Here is a 19,124-nt window from a genome sequence, read left to right as displayed (position 1 = left end):
CTTTAGGCCGCTGTAAAGTATCCATACGGAGTTTGGCTCTAGAGTTCCCCCATATGAATGGTATTATTAGAGAGTTGGTTTTTTTGAAGAATTTCTGTGGTATGGGTGCTTCTGCATGTTCTAGGCAGTATAGATACTTGGGGAGTATTATCATTTTAATGAGGTTAATTCTACCTGCCACAGACAGTGGCAGGGAGCTCCAGGATTTTAATTTCTGTTGTAGTGTTGTCAGTAAGGGGGTAATGTTTAGGTCTAAGCTATGCGTGTGGTCTCTGGTGATCCATATCCCTAAGTATTTAAATTGGGGGCTGACTTGCAGCCCACAAAGTATGTCTCCCATCTGCCATCCTTCTGTTCTTAGGGGCATAAAAACGGATTTCTGCCAATTTATGCGTAGTCCTGAGAAGTTTCCAAATTCGTCTATTAGGGAGATGGCTAACGGGAGGGCGTTTTTGGGGTCCGACATATACAGTATTATGTCATCTGCGTATAACCCGATTCTGTCCTCTCTGGGTCCTATCGAGATGCCTCTATATGCGTTATGCTGTCGGATCTTCAAGGCCAGAGGTTCTATTGCGATCGCAAACAAGAGGGGGGAAAGAGGGCAACCTTGTCGGGTCCCCCTATGCAGCTGGAAGGAGGTAGAGGCCAGGCCATTCACCACTACTTTAGCGGTTGGGGATCTATAGAGTATATAGATCCACTTAATAAATAATTCTCCCAGCCCAAACCTCCGTAAAATCTCCATCAGGTATGGCCATTCGACCAAATCAAATGCTTTGGCCGCGTCCAATGAGGCCAGGGCCCAGTCCGACCTCCACCTCCACCCCACCTGCGTGATTACCTGCGTCCTTCTAATGTTGTCTGATGTGGACATTCCGGGGATGAAGCCCGTCTGGTCGGGGTGAATAATGTCCTTTATGGCTTGGTTTAGACGGGTGGCCAATATTTTCGTAAGGATTTTATAATCTGTGTTTAACAATGATATAGGCCTGTATGAGCCACAGTTGTCTGGGTTTTTATCTGGCTTTAAAATGAGGACTATATTGGCTTCTGACATCGATTCTGAGAGCTGATTTTTATCAAATATGTGTTCGTATAGGGAGAGCAAGTGTGGTATTATTTCTTTCTTGTATTGTATGTAGACTTCTATCGGCAGACCATCTGTGCCAGGGGTCTTGTTTTTTGCCATGTCACTTAATGTTTCCTCAATCTCCTCTTCTGTAATTGGGGAATCTAACAGGGCTTTGTGGGTGTCTTGCAGTACTGGGAATGTTATGTCTGTCAAGTATGTTTCTAGTTCTTCTGGTAGGTAATCAGTTCGTGTTTGATATAGGTCATCGTAGAATTGTTGGAATCTAATTAGGATCTCTTTTGGGTCAGTGAGTGTTTCTCCTTGGGCTGTTTTTATTCTCAGGACGGATGGGGGGGCAGTCTCCTGTCGGGCCATAAGGGCTAGCAGTTTGCTAGATTGGTTTCCCAGCTCGAAAAAGGATTGTCGGGTGTAAAAGAGATTCCTCTGGGCTTTTTCTCTCAAATATAGCAAGTAGTCCCTACCCGTCTGGAGCCATCTTTCTCTTTTAATGTCTGATGGGTCGGCGATAAACTCTCTTTCTAGTAGTTGACATTGCTCTGCTAAAAGCTCTCCTTCTCGCGCAGCGGCTTTTTTGATAAAGGATATTGAGGATCTGAAGCAACCTCTAAGGTAGGATTTAAATGTCTCCCACACTAATAGTTTGTCTATGTGCGCCTCGTGTGCTTCAAAATAGATCTGGATTTGGTCTGGAATACGGTCATTGGGGCCGAGCAGTGACAGCCAGAAAGGGTGTACATTTATTCTCTTGATAGTGGCCTGTCCTTGGTTTTTAAGGATCATGCGGATTGGTGTGTGATCCGAGATCCCTCGAGGCAGAAATTCTATGGAGCTGATTTTGGGGAATAGTGAAGGGGACCCGAATATATAGTCTATTCGACTGAGTGCATTATTGTGGGCTGTGTGGCAAGTGAACTCCCGCCTTTGTGGGTGGAATACGCGCCACAGATCCAGCCAGCCCGTCACCGATATGATAGAGGCGAGATGAGTCCTGCTCGTGTCCCCCTCCCTCCGAGCACCACCGCCGAATCTGTCCACCACAGGATCCATCACTAGATTCATATCTCCCATGCAGACAACTGTTGCGTCTGGTGAGAATGCTGCAAATTGGACGCCCTCTGCCAGAATGGCTGTTGTTGCTGGCGGTGGGTTATAGCAACACAGGAGAACGTATGGGTCATTATTGATTTTGGATCTTACGAAAATATATCTACCATCTGGGTCTCTCTTGATTTGTTCTACTTCCCATCTTAGTGACTTTGCTATCAGCAGAGACACCCCCCTGGAGTAGGATGTGTGACATGAGTGAGCGGACCACTGCACCCACGGTTTCGACAAGATTTTTGTGGTTTCAGGTGTGAGGTGGGTCTCCTGCAGGCATAGTACATGTGGTCGCCAGGAGCGTATTAGGGAATTTATCGAGGATCGCTTCCTGGTCGATCCCAGTCCCCTGACGTTCCAGGACACGAAAATTACCTCCGCCATAGGCAAGGACAGGTCAATCGGGTCCGGATAAATTTCTTTATGACATTCTGCCTGTCAGGAGTCCCCCCATGACACACCATTACATCTCTAACATACGTCATGCAACAGTATTTCAATGCGTTTTTACAGAAAACATGGAGCTCTTGATGCACACAATTCGTCAACATTACGGTAGTTTACTACCAACTTGGAACTCAGATAACTTGTTTCCAACAAACTTTAAGTGCTTCCTCTGCTGGGATAGCGTTCGTGGCCGACTAATATTTGGGGGAACCTACATAGTATAGCTATATCCTAGACTATACCTGAGGTATTCTTGAATTAATATGATATTGATAGGAGCCGTTACTAGCTTAGTGGGCTTATACTAGGTGGGCCCCTATAGGGGGGGTAGGGAGGGGGTGGGGACGAAGGGGGGGATCAGGGGGGCACACAACAATAACACAAGGAGGAAGAATTACTAGCGTTGTTGCCAACGCCGGGGGGAGGACAGTCCACCACCCTTTGCAGGGGAGGGGGGCCAGACCGGGCAGTAGTAGTATATAGTCGGGGTTTCAGACCCGTGTCTCGGTCTCGAATCTTGGCAGGGCGCAGCTAGGGTATAATTTCTGGAGGGCATCGGGGTAGCTTTAATTATATATTTACTTATTCACATTAGAGTCCCAGTGCCTACAGGGGGGAAGAAAGGCGGTTAATTATACATTACAGTCCCTCTGGTGGGCGTCTGGCGGCCAGCCACTCTTCTGCTTCGGATGGTGTAGAGAAGAAGCGCGTGCGGTCTCCGTCTATCACTCGTAGTCGCGCCGGATACATCATGGAGTATGGCAGTTGTAGGTCTCGTAGCTGCCTTTTAATTCCAGTGAATGAGGCCCGTTGTTTCTGGAGGTCTGCCGAGAAATCAGGGAAAATGGATATTGCGGCGTTGTCAAATCGCAGAGGGCCTCCTTTTCTGGCAGCTTGTAAGATAGTGTCTCTATCTCGGGAATTGAGTAGTTTTGCCAGCAAGGGTCTAGGCGGTGCTCCTGGTATAGGCGGCTTCATAGGAACCCGGTGGGCTCGCTCAATCACGAATACTTGTGATAGTCCAGCATTTGGGAGGAGTTCGCGGAGCCATTTTTCCATGAATTCTTCAGGTCTCTGCCCTTCAGCTCGTTCTGGTAGACCCACTATGCGCAAATTATTCCGTCTTGACCGGTTTTCAAGGTCGTCCGCTTTTTGTCTCCAGTATTCGGCTTTTTGTGTGAGGTCACGTATTGCGGCTGACATTGGAGGGACGGTGTCGTCCAGTGTGGAGATTCTGTCTTCTGTACTTTTGACTCGTTCTCTCAGGTTTTGGAGGTCTTGCCTTAATAGGCTTACGTCCATTTTAACTTCGTCGATCTTTCCCGTGAGAGTGGTCGTGGATGACTGTATTGCGGATAGGAGCTGATCAGATAGCTGCTGTAGGGTTTGAACTGAGCCTTCGGGTGGACCTGGGCTGGTGTCTTTCGCCGTTGATGTTCCTGCTGTGGTGGGTTCAGGGCCAGGGTCTTTGCGGGTCTCCCCTCTAGCGAACGCCTTTAGTTTGTCAACTGAGGAGCTCTGCCTAGTGGGTCCCATAATGGATCTTTGTGCTGTATCGTTTTTCTTATGGCGAATGACTTTACGGAGTGTTGGATTCCTGGTAGGGGGCCTATAAAGGGCTGTGCTCTGCAGTGTGTTCTCTTTGGAGCGTGCGCCTTATAATGCCTGTCGCCTGGTGATTCACCTTTTTGTGCCTGTTAGGACTTCAATGGTACCTTTTGGTTTAGGTGTGTAGTGCTCACATTGGAGGGAGCTTGATTTATTTGTGCCTCTCCTCTTCCCCCCCGGGGGTGACAGTTGCTTGTGCTGCACTTCTAGCTGTCTGGGGTTGATGGCTGTGCACTTTGGGACTGGCTGTGGTGTAAGGGTGCCAGCAGGTGTCCCTTTCTATGGGAGAGTATGCAGCTTTGGCTGTGCAGCTTCCCCCTCGGCCCCCCCCCGCGGTGTCTGTGGCGGGAAGGAGCGCAGCCCCCCCACTCAGCGCTGTATAAGGGCTCCGGTACGGCCGCTCTCTTCACTGCACTGCCGCTCACTCTACCCCTGTCTCAGCGCTGCCCTCTCTGCTCAGGCGGTCTCCTCCACTTCCTCCCTTGTCCTCCGATCCCCCGGCGGTCAGCGCCGCGCTCAAAATGGCGGCGGCAGCGGTCGCGGTATCGCGGGTCTGCTGCCGGCGTTACCTCTGCTGTGGGAGCCGCGCGGATGTTACAGCTGGCTCCTTCCTCTCCCCCTCTGCTTCAGGAGGTGTTCGGGTGGGTTTGGGGGCCCTCAGGATTAGCTCAGGATGGCTGGTAAGTCGGCTTGTCCGGGAGCTACTCTTACATGCGGCCGGTGTCCTCGGCTGCTTGGCCACGCCCCCAGAAAACATCTTTAAATGTGAACTAAACTGTGTAATGCTTAACTTCACCTGTGGGGGTGCTGCAGGGAAATTGAATACTTCATGATGACCTTCCCCACAGAATGCAGCTGGGTGTCTGGGTAACGGGGCACGTTATGGTCCACTTTTTGTATGGATTCACTCCTTTAACAATGAATTTCCATAACAATCCACAAGCGTATATAATATGTCTTAGGAAATGAGACGTTTCTACAGACTGGCAAAATCCGTAAATCTCCACTTTCTTTCCCCTGTCTGATGCGCACTTGCCATAAATGTCATGACTCTTTGGTATGTGCTGACATCAGATATATATATCCCAACTAACTGGGTAACTTGCTGCAAACTTGAGGTGTCAGTATAACCCCCTCCAGTTATTTGCCCATACTGCTGCATGTAGACCCTGTTTGCTGTGCAGGCCTGCTATGGGGTTGTGTAATGGGGACAGTTGACTCCACATAATGCCCGCTCATGCCCAGCATTATCCTATTAAGTGATTCCGAGCCCCGTGCCAGGCCTGCGCTCTCTCTGGGCAACATCTTGGAATCCATTTAACAGTCCATTGTCTTCTGGATCTGAAGGCCTGTACAGCGATACAAGTTCTCCGTTGATCCCTGCCAGGATTAGGCTGCTTCCTGCTCACATCTTCACAGCAGTCTAGACAGCAGGGGAAATGTTTGTTGACTCCCTAATAAAAGGACCGCGTTTTAATGGCTTTTTGGATACAACTAATTGTTTCCTTAGCAAGCTAAAATTAACTTCTTTGTCATTTTTGCATAGGCCCTTCCGCCGAGTGGACGGGAATGGAGATCTGAAGTGGGACAGGATTACTAAACTGGAGAAGGGGGAAGTCTACAAACAGGTATGGCTCAGCTCACTGGGGAGGGGGGGCTAAAAATTGCCATACAGGGATTCCTCTCCTAGAAGAAGTTGTTGGAATGAAACTGATGATAGAAGTCATTACAATATCACAGCAAAAACAATTTATTGTGGAAACTGACCCTTTGTATAGAGGCTCTAGTACCCTGTTGTATCACCTCTAGCTTGGATACAAGATGTGATACAGGCAGGCATGGAGGCTCTAGTACCCTGTTGTATCACCTCTAGCTTGGATACAAGATGTGATACGGGTGGGCATGGAGGCTGTAGTACCCTGTTGTATCACCTCTAGCTTGGATACAAGATGTGATACGGGTGGGCATGGAGGCTCTAGTACCCTGTTGTACTGCCTCTAGCTTGGATGCAAGATGTGATACGGATGGGCATGGAGGCATACATGTTCCATATGGTATCCTGCAGCATATCGGTCCACATTTGCTGTAACTGAGCCTGTAGATCATGCAAACTCGTAGACTGTAGAAGTTTGTGTCCCACATGGTTCCATGCATGTTGTTGATGAGTCTGTTACTATAGGATACATATGTCCATCCAGTTCAGCCATTACACCCTCACCCCAATGTTGATCCAGATGAAAGCAAAAAAAAAGAGAAAAAACGAGGTAGAAGCCAATTTTCTTCATTTTTAAGGAAACCATTGCTTGCTGACTTCAATCTGGCAATTAGAATAATCCTTGGATCACTGACCCTTCTGGAGTAATTCGGAACTAGAGCATATAATATTACACTCAAGAAAGTCACCCAGGCCCCTCCAATACTCTTTTATTGAGTTCCCCATCACCGCATCCTCAGGCAGAGAGTTCCACAGTCTCACTGCTCTTACAGTAAAGAACCCCCTTCTATGTCGCTGTAGAAACCTTCTTTCCTCTAGACGTAGAGGGCGCCCCCTTGTGGCAGTCACAGTCCTGGGTATAAATATATATGATGGGAGAGATCTCTGTATTGTCCCCTGATATATTTATACATAGTTATTAGGTCGTTCCTCAGTCGTCTTTTTCTAAATTAAATAATCCCAGTTTTGATAACCTCTCTGGGTATTGTAGTCCGCCCATTCCATTTATTACTTTAATTGCCCGCCTTTGTACCCGCTCAAGCTCTGAAATGTCCTCCTTGAGTGCCCAAAACTGTCCATAATATTCCATGTGGTCTGACCAGTAATGCATGTGGTGGACAGCCATGACTAAGGATGGTCAATCACCGATGTGGGCGTTCTCTATGTCTGTGGTTTTTAATCCTTTTTTTAAGAGGCATGCTTTTATATTGAGGACTTCATTAAAATCTGAACTGCAACTGCTATTTTGGCATCGTGTAGTCCATGGGGTATGCAGTACGTGTCCTCCTTCTCTTCACACCCGGCAGGAAAGGGTGAGCTATACATATGGGCGGTGTTGTCGGATAGTACAGGATGTCTTGTTTCTATGGGGTTTGAAAAAGAGCCAAAAAGTTTTGGCCACAGTCCAGACCTACAGACCTAATTCCAGATAGTGTTGTGTACATTGAGAAAAGATTGAGTATTGTGATGCGAACAGGTGATGTAACTCCTAATAAACTATTGCTTAACCCCTTCTCGTCACATACGGCTAGTTACGTCTTAACTGCATATACGCCTTGCAGTTAGCATATGCTGTGGACGGCTACGGATGTCTCATGTTTGGAACAGGCTCGAGAGCCGAACCGACTTTATGCACAAAAGTAGCGGCTGTCTTTGACTACCAACACCTGTCTACAGCGGCTGCGCGTGGCTGTAGACCCTTTAAATTCAGCAATTAGTGGCATTTTAAATGTCCTTATCAATCAGGATTTAAGTGTCCCCTAAAGACTTCCGGGGTGCTGTCTGGGTATCATGGCAGCCTGGGGCTTTCTGAAGACCCTTAGGGCTGCCACGATGACTTGCCCATTAAGGACGGACCTGTGGTATGTTTAATAGGCAGCCTGTTAAAATGCAGCATAATGCACTGCCATAGTTGGCGCCTTCCTACCAGTTGGGGGTGCCAGCAGCTGTAGGCATAGACCACATCTGGTGCTGTATGTGGGTGTACAGTGATTCGGTTAGCTGCTCACTTGTTTCTCTGACATGTTAGAGGATCCCTCCCTCCCTATGCAGGACATTTCATCGCTTCATTTACCCTGTCTGATCTTGTTCTCTGTGGAGTGATTTTTATGCAGCGCTGTTTATGTAAATGTATCCGGTTTTGTTTTCACACATAGAGGTGATTGGGCTGCCCTTTTGTTCTTTTGCAGTATTTGCTATGTCAACACCCCTTCAGCTTTTCCCATCGTTGCCCTTGCAGGCTACGTGATTCGTATAACGGCCAGCGTCTTGTTTAAACGGCATATATGTACCCTGAATAAACTACTTGGAGACTCCCACCCTTTTGCAATTGGCGCTTCCAGATTTCTGTTGTACAATGCTGATGGGAGGTCAGAATTTGGCACAAGCTGCATGAATCAATGAACCCTTCCAGCACCTCCATCTAATCTGCAGCAACTGCAAGAAGCTTCCTATCCGCAGGGGCCGATATTCCCACAGAACGATCTCCACATCTAGTGGAATATATGCCATTATGAATTACTGCAGGTCTGAAGGACGAAAAAAGGTCCAGCGTGCTACTACCGTGTTTCCCCAAGAAGACCTACCCCAAAAATAAGCCCTAGCCTAGCTTGAAATATGTAGGCCCTACCCCAGAAATAAGTTCTGGCTGCAATACATTAAAAAAAGGGGGAAAAAAACCTCCAGTAGGTCCCTCTCGCTCCCCCACAGCTTCGATGCGGTTCCCGCAGTCCTCGGCTGCCCGTACAAAGAACACTTCCCGATTATGGGATTCATAAATCCTGCCTCCACGAATCAAAGGCTGTGATTGGCGGTGCAGCGCTCATAAAAAAACAATCAATGCAGCACTGTTAAACAAATGCGACATCTGTCATTTGTTCATCGAGTGCTGTTTAGCAAATCAGAGCCATTGCTTTCTGGAGGCGGGATTTATGAATCTCTTATCAGGAAGTGATCTTCTGTCTGCGGCCAAGGCATCGAGAGGGACCTGGACCGAGCCTGCTAGGTAAGTATAAGAACCCCCCCCCCCCGAGCCTGCTCGGACGAAAAGGCAGTTACTCGAGAAGAGCGATGCTCGCTCAAGTAGTTGCCTTATCCGAGCGTGCTCGCTCATCTCTACTAGTAATGTATTCTGTTAATGTGCTATGGCTTGAAAAAGGAGGCCTTTTGCTGGTCAAGTCTTCTGAAATGTGTTGCTTTTCTATCTGACCACATCCGAATGAAGTGCAAGCTGTTTCATCCTGTGAGGGTGGGGGACTCTTACTCCACTCCCACCCGTCAATGGATATACGAGGAGCCATTTTTGTTTTGGGGAGGGGGGTGGGTTGAGTGTACCTCCATTCACTGAGCGATGATTGTAGGGGTGGCTGTCGGGTGCAGCGGCGCCATCCGTTGTCTTGTGTACATTGCGATATCTGTATCTTTTAATGTGGGCCTCATACTGACAGCCATGTTACAGATGTATATTGTACACCTCCATTGTGCGGTGCCGGTATAAGTCGGAGACTGTGATGGAGACACATTGTAGCCGCTTCATTGGACATCCTCTTGTAGAGAAATGTTCGGGCCCGCTGGCATCGAGCACACAGCACTGTTCTAGCTGCTGCGTAATGACCAACGCCTCATCAATCAAGAGACGGCACTGATCTCCCAGCAGTAAGACTGATGAAGATAGTCCTTCCCACCGCCAGCACTTATGAGCAAGACTCCTCTGGGCGGAGGAAGGATGATGGCAGGTGGCACCTAGTGGTACATCATGATTTTCTTGTTGCAGCTTGAAAGTGGTCTCCCTGTGTGAGACTTCTAACGTAGGGGTGTATAACATGATCTGCAGCTTTTGGTGGCCCCTCCAAGTCACTTCAGCTCCCTGGAAGTCCAACAGATCTCCGGCTGTAGAACTGGAATGACTTGAAAGCTGTTCTGCGTATAGAAGTGTGTTACAAAGTTCAGGAAGGAAACTCTTTGAGTGTCTTGTGCCGCAGTCAAGAGGATGTATTCTCATAGGAAGCGCAGAGCTCTGTTCTTCACAATGGGACCAAAGAGGCTTAGTCTAGTAGTCAAATTAATATTTCGGACATGATAGATTTTTATTTTTATTTCTTTGGACTTCATTTGTACTTTAGAGGGGGGGGGGGGGGACTTTTTGTCATGGCACTACTTGAGGAGCTCAATGTGGGTTTATGGTGTGCTTGCATGGTCTTTCTTTAAATGTAATGTGGTGCTTTTAAAGGGCTGTTCCAGGTTTTCCCCTCTTGGCCATGAAGTTCTGTTCTGACAACCTATCAGAAAGGGACAAGTACACTGTTTCCATAGGGTTCATTGAAGTGAATTGGAGCTACGGAAACGGTGGTGCCCTAAGGACTCGGCACTGACCGGGTGGCCGGTAGCCGTGGCAGTGGTTTTCAATCTCAGCTGTGAAAATCAGAGATGAGACTACCTCTCTTAAATGTCCTCATGATCCTGGGTTGTTACATGTTTCATGATCGTCTTTTGTCTTTTCATCCTTCAGGGTAACCTATTTGACTTCCTTCGCCTGACGGGCTGGCGAGGTTCCAAGGTGCTGTATTTTGGCGATCACCTCTATAGCGACCTGGCAGTAAGTGACTTGTTCTTCCTTGTGAACCAGAGACCTTGTGAATGTAGTAGGAGTTAACACCTCGGTGCCATTGTTTCTTTGCAGGATCTGATGCTACGTCACGGATGGAGGACAGGAGCCATCGTGCCAGAGTTGGAGACTGAAACCAAGATTGTCAACACTGAGCAGTACTCGCAGTCCTTGACTTGGATGCAGGCACTTACTGGACTGCTCGAGCGTATGCAGGTAAGGAAGGACCAGCTAATGTCTTGTCTGACTTTCATGACCACCTAGATTGGTCATCATGGTCCCACTTCTACAGAACTCTATTGCAGATAGTTGATGATCTATAGGGTATGGTATGGCACCCCACAGTAGAAAGAGTAGTCATTCAAAATGGCATTGATCATTCTAGTTTGGGCAACTAGTCTCCTTTTTATCTCTGTGACATTACCCATGAGAGCCGTCTACTGGGCGTATAGATGTTAATCATCCACTCCAAAACGCTTGCTACGGATGACCAGCTTGTTCATACACTATATATAATATAGTATAGTCCATGTACTTGCCTACCTACCACACCCTGGGTACGTGGCATGACGGAAACCGGATGGACCCCGTTGGAGTCAATAAGGGTCCATCTGATGCCGCTTTTTTTTTTTTTCTCTCCTATCATAAGACCTATCCAGCATTCAGTATTCCAGCTATGACAGAACAGGAATACAGAATGCAAGAATGAACGGAGCCCAAGCAGCGCACCCCCAGCTACTATGTTATCATGAGGGGGTGGTTGCTCAGCAGGAGTTTTTCAAAAACTTTTACAAAAACCTTCCTCTGAACTTTCTGTTATTTTGTGGCGCACCGAGTAGTCGTCCTCCCTATATGTTATAGTAATAAGCCATAATGAGCACAAGTTATGACCTGATGGAGTTCTATACTTGTATGGAGTTTGTCACAAGTCTTTTAAACAAAGCACTCAAGTGTGAACTTGGCTTGTCTGATCCTCCTCCTGTCATCCCTTTGAAGACCTGTCACCTGCAGGTCCTGTCATCGCCCTCCCCACCTCCAGACGTTGTTCTGGTTAGTTCAGCTAGGTTGCTGATTTTAAACCCAGGTTAAGTTTTCCTATTTCCCAGTAGATAAGTCATTGATGCACTTGGTTATACTGGATTCTGGTTCTTAGAATCAGATTTCTAGGTTGTTCTGTAGTTAGAATAGTCACTGACTTCTCCAACAACTTGTGCTTCTATGGTAGCCAGTGTGAGAACTAGCATAAAAATGTCATTAAGTTTAAGGTGCTGCCATTAGCGGTCTCCATTCCTCCTAACTAGCTTTTTACTCCTTTTTATCATGTAAACGCCATCTTTAGTAACAAGACAACACCCACCCTAGTAACTGTAACCTGTCTTGGTGTCTAAAGCCCCATTTACACGGGACGGCTGTCTGGCAAACTATCCCCGACACTCGTCCCTGCATGTACTCGCTCCCATGCTGTTGCACAGGAACGAGTATGGTTGGCTGGCAACGGGGCGGCTGTAGGAGATTTCACCCCTCACACCCCCCCCCCCTCCATTCACTTAACATAGCGGCTGTTCAGTACTGAACAGCTGCTCTTTACGCTGAACGATCAGCATTCAGGATTTTATGCAGCATGAACGATGATCCTGAATGCTGATCATTCAGTGTAAACAGCAGCCGTGCTTAAGAGCTGCTGTTTAGTGAATAGAGAGGCGTGGGGGAGAGCGAGGAGTGATATCTCCTCCTGCCGTTCCACCCCCCTGCTGGCCACTCTGTCAGAGCCAGCGATACTCGCTCCTGTGCAGCAGCAAGGGCACCCAGGGACGATTGTCGGACATCATTTACCCGATATTTGTCCTGTGTAAACTGGGCTTAAGTCCTATGGAGAGAAGTAGGCAAGAGACACGCAGATGCTAATTAGTGCTTTGCTAGCTCACAACTACTGAAATTGCATCTACACTGCTCAGTACTGCTGCATAGTGCCCTCTGACTACTTATAAGCATGTGCTACAGAGAAACCTACTGTACATTTCTCTGTGCACCATAGCAGATAGTATTTACCCACCAACTCGGGCACAACTAAAAATTAGCGATACACCCCGTAGAGCAGGGTTCCCCAACTCCAGTCCTCAGGAACCACCAACAGGTCATGTTTTCAGGATTTTCTCAATGTTGCACAGGTGATGTAATTATTGTCGGTGCCTCAGACATTGCCACAGGTGTTGTTACCATAGGATATCCTGAAAACATGACCTGTTGGGGGTCCCTGAGGACTGGAGTTGGGGACCCTTGCTGTAGAGAAGGAAACTGGTGATTTAAATACAGGATGCAAGTTGTATAATGGCCAATAATAGTGTTATTTCTCATGTACACACAGCTGCCCATTCTAAAACGACCGGTACCTTTTAGTAATTACTAATTTCTGCTCTTGGTTCAGTATGTCTTCACTTTCTGTGCAGGGTTACCGTGACCCGGAGTCTCAGCAGATTCTACAAGACTGGATGAAGGAGCGGCAGGAGCTCAGGTACGGATTACTGTCCCAGCTGACTCCAGATTACGATGCGGTAATGTTCACCTCTATCACCCTATCATCCATGCCCACTAATGGGACAACTCGTATAATCCAATTATTGGAATCCTATAGTGTCTCAATGCAATAAAGAGCACAGGAGGAATACTCAAGTAATTCTGTGTGTCCCAAGAGATCGTTGTGTCCTCCCCGCCCTCCTACCATCGTGCTTATCTCCCTCTGACTATATGTATAGAATATTTAATTTACTTGCCTTACAGCCTGAGGGAGGATTGTGAGGAGCGGAATGTGATCTCCTATGCTGTATAGAACTGTTTGTGTATCTCTCCCATGTTCTCTGTTGCAATGTGATTAAGGAGGAGGAATGGGGCAGATGTGATTGCCCCGTGGACTTGTGTTAAATGCTGTGAAGCTGAAGATGACTGGACTTGGTTCTTCCCATGTGTTTGGAAATTAATTCTAAGTAAAGGGCTCTTCAGAAAATAACATAAAAAAACGGATTTATACAGCAGGTCAAACATTTTTAAGATTACTTTTTAAACCATTTTTGATGTCGTTTACTATATTAACCCATTAAGGACCAAGCGCTGTAAATTTACGGCGCCTAATCCCAGGCTTAAAGCCCAGCTATATGTAAAATTACAGCAGGGATTAAAGCCTCCTGCTTCTGCCATCAATCAGAAGCAGAACTGGGATGTTTCCCCTGTAACTGGGGCTCCTATGGATGCCCCAGCTACAGTGGGAAAGTGTCAAATAAAAAAAAAAGGTCCCCCAGAGGTCTTATGACATTGTGGGGGACATAGATGGTTAAAAAATAATTATGTACATAAGTAAAAAAAAAAATTGGAGAAAACAACAATATATACATAAGAAAATAACCCCAAACCATCGCTATAAGCGCCCTGTAATGAAAACCATACATCGTATTATATATCGAAACATCTGAAACAAATGTAAATATACTAATTCTAAAAAAAAAACTGTTTAATCCTTTTTTCTTTCTTTAGCTTTTTACCCCTAATAAAAACTAAACTGGAAAAAAGTCAGTGAAAAAGATACTTAAAAAATAGCCTTTATATGTCACGGAAAAAGTCATTTGATTATCACAGTCAGTATTTACAATGACATGTGACAGCTATATGTAGATAATACAGGATCCACCATTCACAATGGGTGATTATCACAGCTCGCCCCCCCCCCCCCTACCTGCACAATGACCTCTACACAGGTCACAGAGCATGCCCACAATACAATGCCATAGAAGTGAATTGGTCCATGGCTGTGGCGGCGGCCATCTTGCCTTTACAGCAAACAATAGAATAAACCTGCAATTGGAAAACAAAAACAGATTAAAGAAATTAAAAATGCTTCACTATCTGGCTTTAATGGGTAAAAATACTTCTGATCCATTCCCTTTAGAGCGGACGTTCTTCCCCATAATACTATTCAGGCGTAATGCAGAATGGTTTGTCTGGATAATCTAAACCCTAATTCTGTATCATTAGTAATGGCGACCAATGATAACTGGGACTAGATGATCTATTCGGTTCTTTTCCTTACTTGCAGAGCTGTGACCAAAAACCTCTTCAACCCCCAGTTTGGTAGCATCTTCCGCACCTGCCACAACCCCACGTACTTCTCCAGACGTCTCTGCCGATTCTCCGACCTCTACATGGCCTCCATCAGTTGCCTCCTCAACTACGACCTGAACTACACCTTCTTCCCCCGCCGCACTCCGCTACAACACGAGGCGCCTCTCTGGATGGACCAGCTCTGCACCGGCTGCATGAAAACGCCCTTCCTGGAAGAAATGGCCCACATCCGCTAGACGCGGCCGTGCCGGGACCTAAGGCTTGACGTTGTAGTCAAACTTTGGTCTAACAACTTTTTCTTTTTTAATCTTCCGGTGTTTTTCGAACAAAGGAATGTAGCGCGTCTTCCTGGAAACACGGAAATGGATTTTTGGCGGCGCTTGTACGAGTAAGCTGGGTGACGGGGTTGTACGAAGGCTTTCTAAAGATTTAACCCACCCGTCCAATAAGGCTCTTTATCGGCCGTGTAAAAGGGCCTTAAGGAGGAGTAATCATTCGCTCTTCGTTCATTTTAGGCAGGCATGAAAATCATTGCTCGCTTGTTGACCAATGGTTCGGTTTAAACCCTGTTCGCTGTATAAGTTAATGCGAACAGCTGAATGAATTTGAGCGAGCCAACGATGTATCTGCCTGTATAAATGGGCTGCCCGAGCGAACTCTGACATCGATGTTCGCTCATTCCAACGATGAATTGGCTTGTCTAAACGGAACCTTTAGCTTAATCTGGCTCATCAACCGATCATGGTTGGGATTCAGGCCTTCATAAGACGTCAACCGAGGGAGGTGGGGGTCTTTCTGATTCTTAATGGGGTGGTCCAAGTTGTAAGAACTCATCACCACTTCTTATTTTATTGGAATGGGTTGTCTAACTTGCCTTTCCCGATTCCGCTGTGTGCCCCGATGGCGCTGGGGTCCCAGCTCTAGTCTCTACGGGACCTCATAGGGGCTGCAGTCAACAACTTGATGGTGATCAACTCAACTCTGCCCACCATCGATCATTTGTTTTACCGCATGGGAAAGGGGCTTCTGGCGTTCTTGAGCATTCCCGCACAAACTCGTTGGGCTCCAGCAGGTTTCACCCCACTCCCGGGGATTAAAGACTATCTGGATTAACGGCAACCTTCCCTCCAAGCTTTGAGCTCGCAGAAGCCTGAAGAGCTGCACATGTTCATGTGTCGTCTCCCATCGGTCGTCCAGCATGTGCTTTCTTACTCTTGCCATCTCCGTGGGCCTCTCCATAACCCTCCTATCACTGCGAAATGCTGATCAACGAGAAACGCGAAACCCCGGGGCCGCGACATCGGAGGGGGATAGTGCAGACGTCAGGGGAGCATTATATAGACACTAACCCTGGCGTCCTACACAGGTCAACGACTGGATCAGAAGGCAACGTGTTTTCTGCATAACTGATTGTGAACTTTTTTTTTTGTTAGAACTGAAAAAAACGCACACATTTTTTTTTAGAACTTCGAGGGGGAATGGTAAACTTTTGAAGAAGAAAATCAGATTGTCGTCATTCCATCATAGGAGTAGATGATGGATTTATCTTGCCAACAGTGACAAGCCACCCTGCTCTCTGAGGATCATAGTGGGCAGAATACGTAGTTCTGTAGTGATGTGTTGTATGATAAATCTGGGGGAAAGACTTCTGTGGGAGTTGATAAGGTAGAAATTAAAAGGGGTCACACGGAATTAGAAGAAAGGGGTCCAATTCACTTTAGGAAATGGTGCCGCTCTTGACCATGGGTTGTCTGGTGTTGCAGCTTAGCACAGTTTAATTTGGTGTGGCTGAGCTGCAATACCAAACACAACCTGTGGACAAGAGTGGTGCCGCTTCTGGGAGATGCATTTAGCCTTTTTGTTGATACTGTACAACGTCTATCACTTGTCGTCCAGCATTTTCAAAAGATGACTGAAAATAATTTTTGGCTATAGGGGGGCACATTTACCAGTGGTGTGTTTTTATATGTATAGTAGACGCTGCAGAAGGCAAAATTTTCAACTAAACCCCATTACAGAACTATTGTCAGCCCAAAATAAATTCTCTTGAAGTGGGGGTGGGGGGGGTGGAAGGGAGGGAATATCCTCCGCCGCACCCCCCTCCCAAAGGTGTCTGTAGACTTTAAGGCCTCCTTCACACCATTTTAAATTTTTTTTTTTTTAATGCTTGTTAAACAAAAAAAAAAAGCCATCAATTACGTCTTTTTCCCAAGCCTTTTTGTTGGCGTTTTTTATCTTGATGCAATTTTCTCTGGTGTTTTATTCTATTAAAAATTTAACGGAGATAAAAAAATCTCCATAGCCAGAACATCAGGAGTTTTGAAAAGATAATTTTCGTTTTTTTTTTTTTATTTTGTTTTTTTGTTTTTTAACCAGACAAGTTGTTATAAGCGCCAATGAAAATTCCACCAAAGCTTTGTGTGAATACGGCCTAAAGCGGCGATCAAGGATCAGACCAGAAGCATCTTAGAAGCAGCTGCCTGTTATCTACGGGCTGCAATGGTATTGCAGCTCATCCTCCTTCACTTGAATGCCCTGCTATACCGGACACGGCCCATAGGCAGGAGTGGCGCTGTTTCTGGGAAAAGCAGTTTCTACTTTTTCTAATCTCTGCCAACTAACTTTTTTAATCGACTTGCATGCAGTTTTACTGACTGATCTTTGATAACAGGTGTAACTTTTGGGATTGGTGTCTTGGCAAGTAAGTGATGAACAAGATGATGTGGAAGTGACTCCCTGCAAGAATGGGGAAGAGCTTAAAAAAAATCCTGAAGACTTGTAATTTTTACTGTTTTTAAGGGGAGTCTGTCAGCAATTTTGAGGGGTCAAACTGCTGACAAACACTAGATGGATGATGGGGGGTGGGGTTGGAGCAGGCAGACCTGTGTCGATCTTCATAGCAACTGCTTAAGTTATTGCATTTTTGCTTTTAGTATCGCTGCGATCACAAGCGCCATGGAGGCGTCCCATTGTGTAGAGGGCGGGGCCTATGAAGGACCTCTCCATAGAGTATTAAAACCCTCCATTTTTTTGACTCTTGCAGTTAGTATAAACACATCAGCTGCTCTCCCCCCTCGCCCATCTAGAGTCTTATCCCAGCTAATAAAGATTAAAGGGGGACCTACCTCCCATGAATGTCTTCTATGTACATACCATAACGACTTAATCCGTTGGAAGTATTTGCCCTGCGCCGCTGCTCTAACGAGGCCTTCAGGTTTTACAGACTTGACCCAGCTGTGCAGTAGAGTGTCAAATAAACTTTCAACCAACTCTGACTCTTGTTTGCGTCTTCTGTGAAGTTCTGGAACATTCTAGGAAAGTCCCGGGGAGCTCCGCTAAACACAAACTCATCATCCGTAATGGAACTTGATATCATCAGAGGAATTAGAATGTTTTTCTGGCTGGTATTTGTGTGGGGTTAAAGGTGTCCGTCCTCCCAGGATTGGGAGGGAAGTAAAGCCAAAATGTAACTTTCCATTTCTACAGTCTCAACTGTTACCGATGACTTACGAAAAAAGGTCCTGACTCCTGATACAAAAGATTTGAAGGCGTTATTTGATTTGGGTGCCATCGTTCCAACACATTTATTAGACTGGCTACAATAAGTGTCTCTACTCCTGGAGGACCCAACATGAACTTGTGTTATGTCTTCAACTCATTGATTGTAATGAGAATGGTGTAATGCCCCACTTAACCTGTGGGGGTGCTGCATGGGAATTGAACACAAGCTGTTGATTCCCCTACACATTACTTTGACTCTTCTAACAAAATAGGTTTACTAAAGTGGCCAACCCTTTAAATGGTCACTGCACTTGGGAGACAACTTGTGTTTTAATATGATGGTAGGTGATATATATTTGTTCTGAAAAATCCATCTAAAGTGTTGGCCACTAGGAGACTAATTCTAATTTGCTGGCCCTTGCCTGTTATCAATTGAATTCTAGGTCTAGTACCACTTTCACTTCCTGTAAGCCAATTCAGAGGATGATGCTAGCTATACATGCCTATGGAGTGGAGGAGTTGGGGGGGAGCAGGAGCCAAGTGAGAGGATTGGGGACTCAGATGTTGATGCAACTAAGAAGTGTCACAGCTACTGGCATTACTTCTACACTGCTCAGTACTGCTCTACTGTCCTTCATGACCCACCTCCATGTGCTGCTCAAGTGGGGGCAGCAGTGGTCACTTGTTCAGACGTCTTGTTGGAGACAAGAGAACAGAGCTCAACCGCTCAACTCTAACCAGCAGTACAATTGAAAGAATGGAGTCCAACACCCGCTGCCCTAATTTCAGGATGTGATGAAGCCCCGTTCTTGGGATCAGTGAAGGTCCTGGCGGTCAGACTATCACTATTCTGAAAGTTATCCCCGATTGTGAGCACACAGAATAACTTTCAAAAATAATACAACCTCAACCAAATTATAGATAACCTATCAGCTGCTCCCAGATCT

At 46.4% G+C, this 19,124-nt stretch overlaps 1 protein-coding gene across 1 annotated transcript in view; it reads left to right on the top strand.

Moving 5' to 3' along the window:
- Window positions 1–17,951, top strand: part of LOC136580322 (5'-nucleotidase domain-containing protein 2-like) — a 45,362-nt gene extending 27,411 nt beyond the window's left edge. The window contains exons 10-14 of the mRNA XM_066580790.1: window positions 5,796–5,877; window positions 10,471–10,557; window positions 10,642–10,782; window positions 13,014–13,078; window positions 14,651–17,951. Coding sequence (XP_066436887.1) covers window positions 5,796–5,877; window positions 10,471–10,557; window positions 10,642–10,782; window positions 13,014–13,078; window positions 14,651–14,912 — 637 coding nt within the window. The 3' untranslated portion in view covers window positions 14,913–17,951. The remainder of the gene's footprint in view (window positions 1–5,795; window positions 5,878–10,470; window positions 10,558–10,641; window positions 10,783–13,013; window positions 13,079–14,650) is intronic.
- The last annotated feature ends 1,173 nt before the right edge of the window (window positions 17,952–19,124 follow it).

Source organism: Eleutherodactylus coqui, chromosome 10 (assembly GCF_035609145.1).
Source record: "Eleutherodactylus coqui strain aEleCoq1 chromosome 10, aEleCoq1.hap1, whole genome shotgun sequence".
NCBI lineage: Eukaryota > Metazoa > Chordata > Amphibia > Anura > Eleutherodactylidae > Eleutherodactylus > Eleutherodactylus coqui.
This window is presented reverse-complemented; position numbering and strand designations above follow the sequence as displayed.